The 13,647-nt window shown below is 44.1% G+C and overlaps 1 protein-coding gene across 1 annotated transcript in view; it reads left to right on the forward strand.

Moving 5' to 3' along the window:
* LOC147902560 (bifunctional dihydroflavonol 4-reductase/flavanone 4-reductase-like) overlaps nt 1–13,423 on the forward strand; it is a 77,843-nt gene extending 64,420 nt beyond the window's left edge. Inside the window, exon 6 of the mRNA XM_087373680.1 lies at nt 13,066–13,423. Coding sequence (XP_087229806.1) covers nt 13,066–13,069 — 4 coding nt within the window. The 3' untranslated portion in view covers nt 13,070–13,423. The remainder of the gene's footprint in view (nt 1–13,065) is intronic.
* Nucleotides 13,424–13,647: the final 224 nt, after the last annotated feature.

Genomic DNA, 13,647 nt, shown 5'->3' on the forward strand with positions numbered 1-13,647 from the left:
TTTGTGTCTCCTTGGTGCAAGTCCTAGTGCACGATCGAGAGCAGAAGCTCCCCCCCCATGGCGGGAGGCACACCCCGGGCGAGCAGGAGGGGAGTCGGAGGCAGGTAGGAAGGGATGCGGATGGAAGCGCAGCCAAGCAGACGGGGCTGCAGGTGGAGAAGGCTGGAGGGGGTGGCTAGGGCGGTGTTAGGGGGGCCTGCAAGGCGGGTGGCTGATGGAGGTGCTGCAGTGAGTGAAGGGCTGCAACGGTGGAGGAAGCTTCAAGGAGGAGCTGCAAGGGTGGGGAGGTGCAGCAGGTGGGAGACAGTAGCAGACGGGGGGGGGGGCTACATAGGCAGGTGAAGCAAGCAGGAGGCACAGCGAGCAGGGTAGGAGGGCGGAGCAAGGGAGCAAGAGGGCGGAGCGAGCAGGGTAGGCGAGGAGCAACGGGGGGCGCGACGGGAGAGGCTTGGCGGGCGGAGCGGGAGGTGCAGGGGCGGAGCAGGAGCTGTAGGGGGGGGAGAGAGAGAGAGAGAGAGAGAGAGAGAGAGAGAGAGAGAGAGAGAGAGAGAGAGAGAGAGAGAGAGTCTATTAACGTCCATGGGAGACCAAAAGGTCTATGGGACAGCAAGAAACCCTCTAGTACATTTGCTTTAGGAAGGGCACATGGCAGCTCCCAAGGATTGCAAAAAGCAACCCTCATTATTTTAGAGTGTCTACATAATAGTCTGAAAGAGTAAACAGCCTTTTGGTTTTGATTTAAACTTTCTGATTAGGGCTACTCTTTCACGGTAAATTGCCCATTTTCCATCCTTTCTGGCAGCCTTGACTTCAGCTAATTCAGTTGCCTTATTCTTGAGTTGAGCTCCTCTGGTATCCATACTTTGGTACCTTTCAGCTTGTAAGATTGTCGAAGAAGCTTGATCCGCATATCTTTTGACTTCAGTGTAAGGATTGCATGACCTTTATAGTGCATAATAGAAGTTGGCCTGGAGTCAACAGCATGGAGTCGTCCTGCTCATCATCATCCACCCATTCAATGTTGGGCAAGCTTGCTTTGATCTTTGTCAATATTTCAGTATCACAATCACTTCCTTCTTAGCAGTTTGTACTTCAATGTGAAAAAGATCTTTGACTGTGGAGGCTAGCTGCGGGGTAGAGGGGGAATCCTTATAAGATTTTACAGCCTCATCAATTACTACTTGCTTACCAAGCCCTTCCAGAATGTGAAGTCGAGCCTTTACTTTTGCTAGTTCCAATCGTAGCTCTCTCACTTCTTGATGCAGATAAAAAATATGATCCTGTTGCCCAAGGATGGGTCGTTTTGAGCCTTCTTGTTGGTAATTCCATGCATAAGGAGAGGGTGTCATGGCTGCAATTGTAGAGTACCGAGTCATGATGGAGGTTGAAGGAGTTGACGCGGACTTGGAGGAGAGGGTAGGCCAGTCCATAATTGGCTTCCTGTTGAACCCCCTAGCTGAACCTAACCCCCAGGTTGGGTTGGAGGTTTAGCCCAACTCGGAGTTAGGATCAGTGTGTTTGCTACTGACGGGCTGCTGATGAGCAATGGGCTGTACGAACAGAGAAGTACAGACAGAGAGGTACGGACGTGGCTGTACGGACGCGAGAGGTAAGGATGGGGAAAAGAGAGAGAGAGAGAGAGAGAGAGAGAGAGAGAGAGAGAGAGATTATTAAAGTCTTTGGAAGACCAAGGGTCTATGAGATTGAGAGAAACCTGACACAATTAGCTAAAAGGGTGGAGCTACTAAACAAGCATCATCACCCATGCTAAGTACTACGTAGTCATAGCATCATGGTCATCATCATCATTTTAATATCAAGTTTGATCAGGTACATTAGGTACCTGAATGGGGTTTCCAAAAAGGTGTGGGATATTGTGGTGGGCCCGAAGATGGGCGGGGCTGTACTAGCATGAAGCGAGAGATAGAGCGCTGGCAGTTATCTGTGGATCTGGTCCATCGTGGCTAGGAAATCTTGGTGATGGCTCTATGTCTGACAAGGGCCACGGTAACTGATGTTGATTGTGCCCCAATCTTGAACATGGATGGGGATGTCACCCAACATGATCTGTGCGTCCGTCATCTGTTGAGTGTGTTGTGTCGCTAGCTCTAGATCTCTACGTTGTCGACCTCCCGTGGTTTGATGGTCTATGTGATCTTGCTGGAAGAACTCTGTAATCATACTCTGAGATGAGTTTGATTGTGTGCCGTGTCCCTGTCTCTGTAATCTGAGTAGATGCTCTCTGTAACTAACTGCCTCATGGATGACCTTAGGCATTCCTAATCTGGGTCGGAGAGGAATCTGGAGAGGGACCTAAAACCATCCCTAAAGAGACAGTGATAGCAGCATCGGATCTCATAGTATACAGGGACCTGAAGGTGAAGTGCTCCTCTGAGTCGATCTCCTATCGATAACACAAGGTGCAGATGCGACTCTTCTTGGATAGCCCGTGTGCTCGTCCCCTCTCAATGCGGAGTCAGTGTGATGAAACACGGAATTGTCTGATAGAGGTCCTCTATGAATGTGGGAGGTGACTCTGGGTATACCCTGGTGGATCAATGAAGGTCTCCTCAGAGAGGCACAAGCATTGATCCCTGTAGAAGCTGAGCTTCACTGGGAGCTCACTCGCTACCAATCAGGTTGTGATCGTGTGTAGCTATAGAAGGTCCTCTCGAATGACCTGGTTGACCTCGTGATATCTGAGTGGGATAGATGGAGCCTCAATACAAAATTGAAAGGGGGATAATTTGTCCATGTGGAGCCCCAATCTCTCAAACCACCCGCATGTGTGCGCATACCAACATCTTTGATCACCCCTCTGCTACTAGGGCCATAGAGGAGAATAGTGCTAGCCATGGTAATCTATGTCATTGTTAGGTATAGGACCCATACTCCCTGACACGGTATAAATATGTGATGACCTGGAATGCCACAACAAGCTATAACGAGTATAACGAGCTGACCCAAACTCAGCCTGAATGATATGGTGGGGAACTGACGGCTTGCTATGGATCATCTGTGATAACAAAAGAACTTGGAGCCGCTCTACCCTAGCCCAGTCTACATTTGAGAGATCTGGCTTCCAACAAGGGCTGCCATACATGCCTGTTGGCTGGACTAAGGAGTCAAAAATGAGAGCCTTGGTCTGAGGGTCTTGAAGAAAGTGTGAGTGGAAGCATTATCTCTCCAGCCAGGCTACTAAAGCATATCCTCTGCTTAAACAGGCTTGCATTGCCGGTCTCGATGTGAAAATAGGGCTAGAGAACCCAAGTATGTGTATGATGAGAAAATCTCAACCAGTGATCCATCAAATGTGAACTGCTCTCCATGCATGGTTGCTCGAGATGTGTTGAAAATCATAGCCTTGGTCTTACCAAAGTTTACCCTCAAATTGTGTAACTCACGGAATGCCTGAAGCGCATCTAGGTGTCTCTGGAGGCCCTCTGCAGAAGAAGATAATAGCACCACGTCATCTGCGTATGACACGATCTGGAGCAAGGAACTGGCGAGAGGACATCCACCCCCCCCTAGTGTCTCCATAAAAGTCTCGAGCTTGTCTATGTAGAGGCCTAACAAGGTTGGTGATAACGAGCAACCTTGTACAGGTGATGCCATTCTTGCTAGGATGCGGATTGAGGTTACAGTACAAAGTTAGGGTTTGCAAGACCTACATTCATGGCACAAAAACCCTTATTACAAGACAAAAAAGGGAAAGATAGGGGGGGAAAGATAGAGGCCTTTCTGAGGCGAGAGAGAAAGAGAGAGAGAGAGAGAGAGAGAGAGAGAGAGAGATGGGAGTGTGTATGTGTGTGTGTGAGAGAGAGAGAGACAGAGAGGAGGGGGGGTAGCTTTTCCCTTAAGCTTGCTATTTTTTTCCTTAAAAAATAAAAATAAAAATAAAATAAGGGGCCATGTGGGTGCCAACTTTGCCCTTTTTTTCCCCAAATTTTCTTTAAGAAAATTCAAAAATAAAAAAATTTGCACTACCTTTTTTACCACCTTGCTTTGTCGTTCCTTTTTGAGGGCCTTCCAGGCCCTAGTTGCTTCCTTCAAAAAGTTTGGAATTCGAAGTTGCTACGAAAAATTTATGGTTGTTTTACTATTTGGCAAAAATTCTATATAATTTTTACTAGTCATGTTTTTCTAACGGCGTCCTTCTGTGGGCGCCAACTTTGCCCTTTTTTTGGTTATTTTTTTCGCAATGTTAAAAAAAAAACCCCAAAAAAAATTTTTTTGCACTAAACTTTTAACCACCTTGCTTTGTCGGTCCTTTTTGAGGGCCTTCCACTCCTAATTTGACCTTGGCTGCTTTCTTCAAAAAGTTTGGAATTCGGAGTTGCTACAAAAAATTTATGGCTTTTTTACTGTTTGGCAAAAAATCTATATAATTTTTACTAGTTTTCATGTTTTTCTAAGGGCTTGCTTCCCTTTCACATGAATCACCTACACTTTCTAATTGTTGCATAATTGCAATTGCTATACCAAGAGCCAAGATGCTCATTTTTTGGGGGTCTTTAAAGGCTTTTTTTGTTTTTTGGGATGGAGGTGGGGGGTATAGCTATTTTTTTAAATATTTGACAACAAACAAATCACAAAAAATGGCATCTTCACCGCTACACCTATTCTTGCATTAAATACTCATTGAATGCTATTTGTCAGACATCAACTATATAAAGATCCCCCCCCATCTCTCTCAAGCTCTCATTCTCTCTCAACTCCTCCTCCATACCCTCGATGTCTACCCTCGTGCTATTTGTCAGACATCCACTATATAAAGACCCCCAACCCTGCCCCCCCCCCTCGACACATCTCTCTCAACTCCTCCATATCCTCGCTCTTTGTCCGTCTCTCTCTTCCCCCTATCTTACACCTCTCTCTCTCTCTCTCTCTCTCTCTCTCTCCATCCTATGTGTGTGTGTGTGTCTCAGATCCCTCTTGAAATGGCCAGCCCAACTTGTGCAAGGTCTAGCAACCTCAATGAGGTGCGGATCTATTTGAACTCCCTCTCGTTTGAAGCTAATGATACGATATGCAAATGGCATAACCATTATGCTAAGTGAGGATGACCCCATGATAGGAAAGGGCATTCGTGTGATGGCCATCACACATGTAAATGGATGCCTGCAGACTATGCAAGTGGAAGCCATTCGAGCGAGTGGATTGGGGTAGTTGTGCATGCTGAACACGGAGTTGTCGCGTGACTATGTGCTGGTGGAGAGAGGAAAGAGAGCACCTGTCCATGCTTCACCCACAATAGATCTCACCCAAAGCCCACCACCAGCCAATTTGAGGTACAGACGATGCGAGTTGGACCCATCATTTTGAGCGCAAGGGAAGGCAGCCATTGCACAAGCTACACCCACAATAAATCTCGAGGCTAGCCCAGGAAGCCTGAGCTCGAGGACGAGTTCAAACCATGTTGAACAACCATTAGGAGGCCATGGCACGGTACTGATCGATGATGACAATGATGCAGTAGCTGTAATGGAAGGTCTGCATTAGCATGTCGTCATACAGCAAGTCTTTTGGGAGACGTCATGGACTGCTTCATCAACTATTACACAATCAACCACAGTGGAGAAGTTGATGGAAGTTCCAACAATGTACAATGGGAACATTGCGTTCGAATTACCATCCATGCCGCATGGAACGAGTGCAATGGACGACATGGAGCAAAAGTATGACAGCCATTGCTGGACGAAACCAATGTCGACAACAATGACATTTCCTAGCAAAGTTTGTTGCAGTAGGTGTGTGGGGAAACTAGAGTGTACCAACCCGCTTTGCTCTGGCAGGTCGATTAACGGATTGCCGAGCCGTACTGCATGGATAGGTCGGTCCATAGCACACCCATTGATGAGAAATTGAGTTAAAGAAGGTTGACTATGCCTCTTTGATTGCATGTTATAATCTTCTCTCGTCTGGTGTAGGAAAAATGAACAACAACATTCTGGCTATTGGAATGTCTGCTCTACTGGCTTGGGAAAGGCTTGATTCTTTTGCAAAAGGTCCCCCATTCTTTTGAAGCAATGTGAATGTGTGGTGTACTGCATGATGGCGGGGTTCAAAATAACAACTCTTTTTCCACATGGGCACACACAATCACGAGGTGCAAAGAGGTAGCTATAGAGCCCATGTAAAAGATCTTAGGTGCACGGTCGAAGAGATGGTGAAAGACTTTAGTGCAGCAGGTCCCAAACACCTACAAATGGTAGTCGCAAAAAAAAAAGTCTCAAGTGCCCTCATTCGCGACCTGGGCATCTCCCTTACAGATAATGAGTTGATGGCAATGATTAGGAGTTTGAGCCTCTTGTCCAAAGGCATAGGCAAACCATACAGAGCCAACCCAATGGCAAGTACACGCAAATGTGTTCTCTTTGCATTCTTAGAAGCAACATAACTTGTAGTCGAATGGACAACCTAGCTCAGGTTCAAGCATATGCGACGTGGTGCTCATGTTGAAAATGATGAAGGCATGGACTCCAGACTCCTAAAGCTGATGCAAAGATGTGCTTATAGATTTTTCCATGGGAGCCTCTTCCCCGGTCAAGCAGTGGATGATGAAAGCAGATGCTTTATCTTCAAGATGTCGACAATAGAGCCTGCTTCGGGGGTGATTTGGTGAACCGCATCCGTCGCACTGGTGGTAGAGATCTACGAAATATATGGATCTATTTTAACCATGTGCAGCATGTATGTGGGTGGACAACCATCGCTGCTCACGTATAGAGGCAAATGCTAGTGTTCCTACATTCCCTCTAGCACCGAAAGGATGATGCTTATGCCTAACTTTAGCTATATGATGCAACGTCCAAGAGTTGCATCATATAGCTAAAGTTCAAGCATATGCGGCGCGATGCTCATGTTGAAAATGATGAAGGCATGGACTCCAGACTCCTAAAGCTGATGCAAAGATGTGCTTACAGATTTTTCCATGGGAGCCTCTTCCCCGGTCAAGCGGTGGATGATGAAAGCAGATACTTTATCTTCAAGATGTCGACAATAGAGCCTGCTTCGGGGGTGATTTGGTGAACCGCATCCGTCGCACTGGTGGTAGAGATCTACGAAATATATGGATCTCTTTTAACCATGTGCAGCATGTATGTGGGTGGACAACCATGGCTGCTCACGTATAGAGGCAAATGCTAGTGTTCCTACATTCCTTCTAGCACCGAAAGGATGATGCTTATGCCTAACTTTAGCTATATGATGCAACGTCCAAGAGTTGATGATTGTTGCTGTGTGCAAGATGAAAGAGGACACTGAGGCTCAGATCCTTTTTTGGTTGAAGCTAAATGATGTCATGGAGAAGTGTGGGCACCCCACTGCGGCTTCATGGCAGATGAGGCTCTGGTGTGAACTGGAGGGCAGTATGAACAATCTTCAATAATGGACCAGAGAACATGATGCATGGCCTGTAAAGGTCTTGCCTTTTCCATTGGGAGCAAGGCCTACCAATACACACCTCCCAGTATGTGCATAGGAGCTTCCAAGACGAGCACAAACGCCTATGCCCATTGTGGAGGTGTGCATCGACAGAGGAGGACACAACCACACAACAAAGGTACATTCGGGCTTTGTGGGCCACAGGGAAGGTTTCTGATTCGGACATCCCTGTGATGGATTGTTTGCTGAGCTAGTGGCATGTTCGATATCTGCGTTGGCAAAAGCACTTTGTTGGTGTATCTATTCGCTAATACAAAATTTTATTTTCCCACCAGATTTTGCAAACGAACTACTCACTGTACTTCACTCTTGATAGGACACGGAAGACATCCCCCACGTGCCCATGACAAATCTTGCTGACCCTGTACATGCAAGTTGGCTGGCTACCGAAGGCTTCAAGGGGACGTTGAATCTATGCAATGCGTGTGTCAGTGACTTGGCCAATGCGTTGTTGCAAAACACCAAGAGATACGCATTCATTGGAAGGAAGTACCATGGTGCCGGCCCTAGTGCAGAGAACTTGTGAGGTGAGATCAGCGAGGGAAAAGCCCAACCCCTATAGCAACATCAAGGATGGTGGAGGGCTTCATAAGTGGCAGTCCTATGCATCAAGAGCCTGAATTTAGGGGCAACAACATAACAGTGGCTCGTAAGTGTAAAAGCATCAATAAGGTGACAATAGAGGAGGAAAATGCCACTCAGAGGCCAGAATTTGTGGCAACAAACTAGTCTCGCAAGAAAGGAGCAAGACAACTCAACTTTGAAAGCATAGCGAAACAAGTGGAAATGGAGCCCATGACGATCGATACATCTCTGGACAAGTGGTGGAGACTGAAGTTCACAATGCTGTATGGGCAATTAAAAGGATTCCACTGCGCAACAGAGTGCAATGTCAAGGATGGCTAGGGACACAATAGGGGAAGTGCAAGAAAAATATCAAGAACACAGTAGTAGGAGTGCAGCTCCTTGGGGGATGATTGAGTGGTCTACCTCACAAGGGCAACCAAGCAATCAAGCGGGCTCGCGAAGGCAATACATGTGGTTCTGCAATGACCTTGACCATACCTAGAATATATGCTCCTCAATCAAAAATTCACCGGCCAGAGTTGCGCAAGTATGGCCAGTAGCTTGTGGAACAAATCTCACTGAGGATGAGATAAAGTCCCTAGAGATGGGAGGATTTGTTCTACACAAGGCACCGATAGATGTCATTAGAATGCATCTGCACCAAGATATCGACCGGGAGTCTCAAAAGGTGCAGCTACAAGGATCAATTTCGCCCTTGCTCTAGAAGCAACAGTAAAGGACCATACAATATTGAAAGCATTGAAACATGAAGTTTTCAAGATAGAGACTAAAAACTCTAGAGTGATGGGGGAAAGTTATAATATCGACGTTGCCAAGAATCCAACATGTCGTTGTCAAGATTTCATGGATCGAGTGAAGACGGGGAAGGCATTCCTTGCATGCAAGCATTTTTATTGTGTACCTCCACGTGTTTGGGATGGATAATACACCAACCCATGCTTTCAGATAACAATTTGCAAGTCATTTTCGGCAACAGGAGAGCATTTTCCAGAACCCCAAATATGTAGCAAAACTATTTATTTGTTTTTTTCCTTGGAACATCATTCCAGGCACAATTATGTATTATACACCAATATCGTGGAGAAATTTGGAGTATTGTGTCCTTTGTAATGTTGGGTTCGATTCACCAAAAAAATGTGTGATTAGGATGGGCTTGAATGCAATGCAAGTTCTTCTTTCATAGAAGTATTGTTGTTCTAAATGGTTTTTTCTTCTTACACAAAACTAGAGCATAGACCCTAAACCATCATTATTAATTGGCCAATGATTGCAAAACCCCATCATACAAAAATAGAATGCAAGGCTTTTGAGTTTACAAACCACATGCCGTGTACAATTGCTAAAGACCAAAGAGAGAGAGAGAGAGAGGGGGGGGGGGGAGGTGAGAGAGTTATATGCACACACATGCGCGTGCGTGCGCGCGCGCACACACACACACACACATCCTCCCATTATAGGATGGGTTGATATACACCTCAATTAAGAGTACGAAGGTTTATACCAAAGTGAGTTAGTATTATAGAATAAAAAGGAGAAGGAAATACAATAGATTACTTACCGCAATAGGGTAATGTGGATGATAGGACAACTGATAGAGGAGATTAAGTTTAGTCGGGAATATTTGACACAGTTATATTAAAAGTAAGGAGAGATGGCTAGCACTTTGTTACTAAGGATGCTTCCATAGTTGTCCTTAATATATGTATAGGCTAATCTGGGCCATGATAACCAAGATTATATACGATGTTTGATACAATACTATATTGTAGTAATATTCTTTGAGAGAGATAGAGGTATAAAGGAAAGCTTATATGAGATATGCGTTAGCATGTAACCTTTTAGCATGCTATTAAATGGAGATAGTTTACACACTACTATAAGGACCACAATGGATAGGAGAATATACCTTAATTATACAAGAGATATATCCATGAAGGGTGGCGCATAGTGTTATCTATGGGATTATAACATATACTGCAAGATATATAATGGACTATACCTTGGAACCATGAGTTAACATCGACTATAGCATGGAAACCTGATAAAAACATAAATATAATTAGAAATATGATCCAAAGGATAGAAAGAAAAAATAGGAAATAATAGATAGGAGGGAACGTAGAAACCCTTCGATACGAATACCCTTGGACATCAACGTTACCCAAGAGATACAAGGAGGGAGCATGTAAGGATATAAGTTTTTCTATGTTATTAATTGAACTTTGAGGTACCACGGGTTTATATCCCACCCTACCGTTGTAGGGACTTACTTGAAGGGATTAAAGGGATCCCAATGAACGACCAACTAAGATCAAGCTGGGAAATATATCCACAAAAGGACGAATAAGCGATTGAAAAGAGACCCATGATATGTACCTCCAATTGTTTAATGGACTATGCATTGGAGTCATCCTGAAACACAGATTTGTCCATGGGTATGTGGAAGGGACATACAAATACCCATGGAGATTGAGTTTATCCAAGGAACCACAGGAGAGGAATGAAGGGTTAAGAAAAGGATAAATGGTATAGCGGTATTAAGACAGGTCCCTATCCTACATTACCGGGATAAATGTATACATTAGGATGGGAACTGGGCACCAGTGAATACCGTGCGCTGAGCAGTTAGGAGATTACAACCAGAGAGATTTGTCCACTGACAGGCAGCCGTTTGCTGGCGAGAAGCACGAAATACTGGAGAAAATGGAGTAAGAGAGACGAGTCCAGCGTGAGAAACTTATAGCAAGTTTTGGGAACCTCTGTTCACGCACTGTGAACACGTAGAGAGAGGTACTCTATGCAGACAAAGGAGGATGGACACTCAATAGGTACACTATTGCAGCGAGTTGATCAAAAGCACAGAAACCAGGGCAATATTAAGATGCCCCCCCAAGTCTTCTGTTGAAGCCCATTAGCAGTGTAGCCATTTGTAAAACATAGTAGCACTCGTGATAGTTAGAAGATATAGTCTTAGAAGTTAGCTCTCATGATAGACGTGCGCAGTTAGAGAGATGGCGATCAACACTGTGTAGACACTTCCCACTCGATCGTATCGTTGTCTGCATGAACGATTGTTGAGAGGATATGAGAAGCGAGGTCCACTACGGAATACTTCTATACCTTATATCCAGTTAGAAGCTGAGCGGTGGTGCCTTCCTCAAGACCAGCTGCTTTGAGACGAGGGTATGTCTAGAGTTGACGACCATACTGCAGCAAAGATCGATGAGTTCTCAGCGTAGTGCGAAAACTAGAGTAGGAAAATCATTATTTTACATTGGAAGGTGCTAGAAGGAGTGACAAAAAGTTGTGAACTCCATGTATCGAACTCCCCCAGTGCGTGTTGGGCTGATCGAGGGTCAATCGCAGAGATCTCGTGAGTAGTTAACTCTGTGATGGTTGAGGGCAAAACCAGCCCCAGGAAAACCTAGAGCTAAATCGACTTTCTACACTGTAGTATTAGCGGAGTGCATGGAATTGTGTCTGAGGAATGAAGGGACCTTCGTCCATATCTATAGCTCCATTTCAGTGAAGTCTGAGGATACAGAGAAGGGCGAGAGGTATTAGAACTATACATGAATCGTTTAGTGAGGAGATAGAGGGACTGGCTAAGGCGATGCACTGCTACTCTGATATATTTCACAAATAGATAAATCCTAGAATATGGTGAAGACGTTCAATAGATGTGCTTTCCATACTAGACTTGGTCTTTTACGTCTTGTAAAGGAAGTGCGCGTTGTAGCGAACTCTTAATCACTCTAACGAAAATATGAGATGCAATGAAATGAAGCACTCGTCTTCACGTATTCCAACGATAAACAGTGAGTTACACCTTATGGAAGGTAGCTCTGCATTGGTTGATGGTGAGAAATATACCCCAGGATAACCAAAAGCTGAACCGTTAACAATGCGCCATGAATGAGGATGGGATCTTATGTTTCGAGCGCCCGCATGAGTAATTGTATTGCGACCAGAGGATTATAGTGAAGGTCACGTTAAAGATATATCACGGGAATGTAAGTCCACAGTGTGCTCTTCATGTAGACTCGATGGACTTGGTAAGAGGTCGACAGCGGAGAGTTTGATCGACTTCGTGATGGCTGAGGGAACTAATACCCCAAGGAAAGCCTAGAGCTTAAACGACGGTATACACGAGGAGAATAGGAAAAAGCACTACATAAGATCTGAGATGACAAGCAGCCCCAAAAACGGTGTAGAGTGCACACTACGGATGTATAGTATATATCAGGCTCGTTTTCCCTTCATGTCACGTAGACTAACATTCTTTAAGCATTGGGTTTTTTAAAAAAACAACAGGATATCTTCAGCGTGGAGAGAGCGTAGACTGAACGCAGTGATCATCCCTAGATTTATGATATATGTTATTGAGAGATGGATATTGTAGAAATACAAAAGTTTGGGCGGTATACCTTATCCCACTGCTATTTTACGACATATATACATTTGCATAAGGTAGCAGTAACTATATACCTTCTCTTATTATCACAATAAGTTTCTATGGCAGGAATAGGTCTATGATTTTGCTTTTGAACATTTGTTGGGTTGTCTACTATTGAATTGAAGGAGGAGGAGCTTAATTAATAGCTTTATGAGGAACTTTGTTCATTCTGAGAATTAGTGGGTTATATTAATGGAGGAAGTAGAGAATGATAGATCTAATAAGGTGATATTCACCTTTTATACTGAAGATAGTTTATCATATACTTGTCCTCTCACTGATTAACAATGAAGAAGAAGCTTGGGATATCCTCGTTCACATATGGGTGGATATTCAAAGGAATACACAGGAATCATTATTGTTTATAATCTTTATTGCCAATAATTTTTACTGCCATTTCTCGCATACTTTTACTATCATTTATTGAATATTTTATGGGAGTCCAAGTGCCATAACATGAATTAATGCAAATCAAGTTGGGTGACATGGATAACAACTGTGTGCCAACATGGAGGCCTGCAGTCCCACATTTAAAGGTCCTCATTCTAACTTGTCCTTTGTGTGGATGGATGCAGGTGAGTTGGCACACTTCTCAACCAGATTTGCGGATGACATGTGCTGAGGATAACACTGGCACACTTTATACTATCGGCGGAGTAGATGGATGCATATATTCATCTTATGATAATAGTAGATATTTTGATTGCAACTTTTAACTAAGAGTGAATTTTGGGAATAGATTGTCATTTGTATGAGTCAATTATGAACATGGAATTTTAAGACAACTCAGTTATGCATAACTATTACTGTGATTTTACAAGCCCTTGGGGAAGACATTAATTTTTACCTTAACACCTTTCATTAGATTTGATGGTGTTGGGTTTTTATAAGTGAAGAAGAACTGATAGTGGGAGAATGGGAACATCTGAAACCCCCTTTTCGAAATTATGTTCAGTTTTGCTAATATTTTACTTGTAGCAATGCCAATTTAATGATATGATTTATTTTTTGATCAGTAAAATGGGGAACAGTAGGACTTGGGATTTGAGGGTGTGTTTCCTATAAAGAGACATAGAAAAAGTGAAGGTTGATTATTGAAATACTGAGATGATATAGTCAATGAAAGTAAAGTTATAAGATTCTGAATGGATCAAGGA

The sequence above is a fragment of the Dipteris shenzhenensis genome, chromosome 4 (assembly GCF_047967505.1).
Source record: "Dipteris shenzhenensis isolate YYH24624 ecotype China chromosome 4, Dip_SZ_1.0, whole genome shotgun sequence".
NCBI lineage: Eukaryota > Viridiplantae > Streptophyta > Polypodiopsida > Gleicheniales > Dipteridaceae > Dipteris > Dipteris shenzhenensis.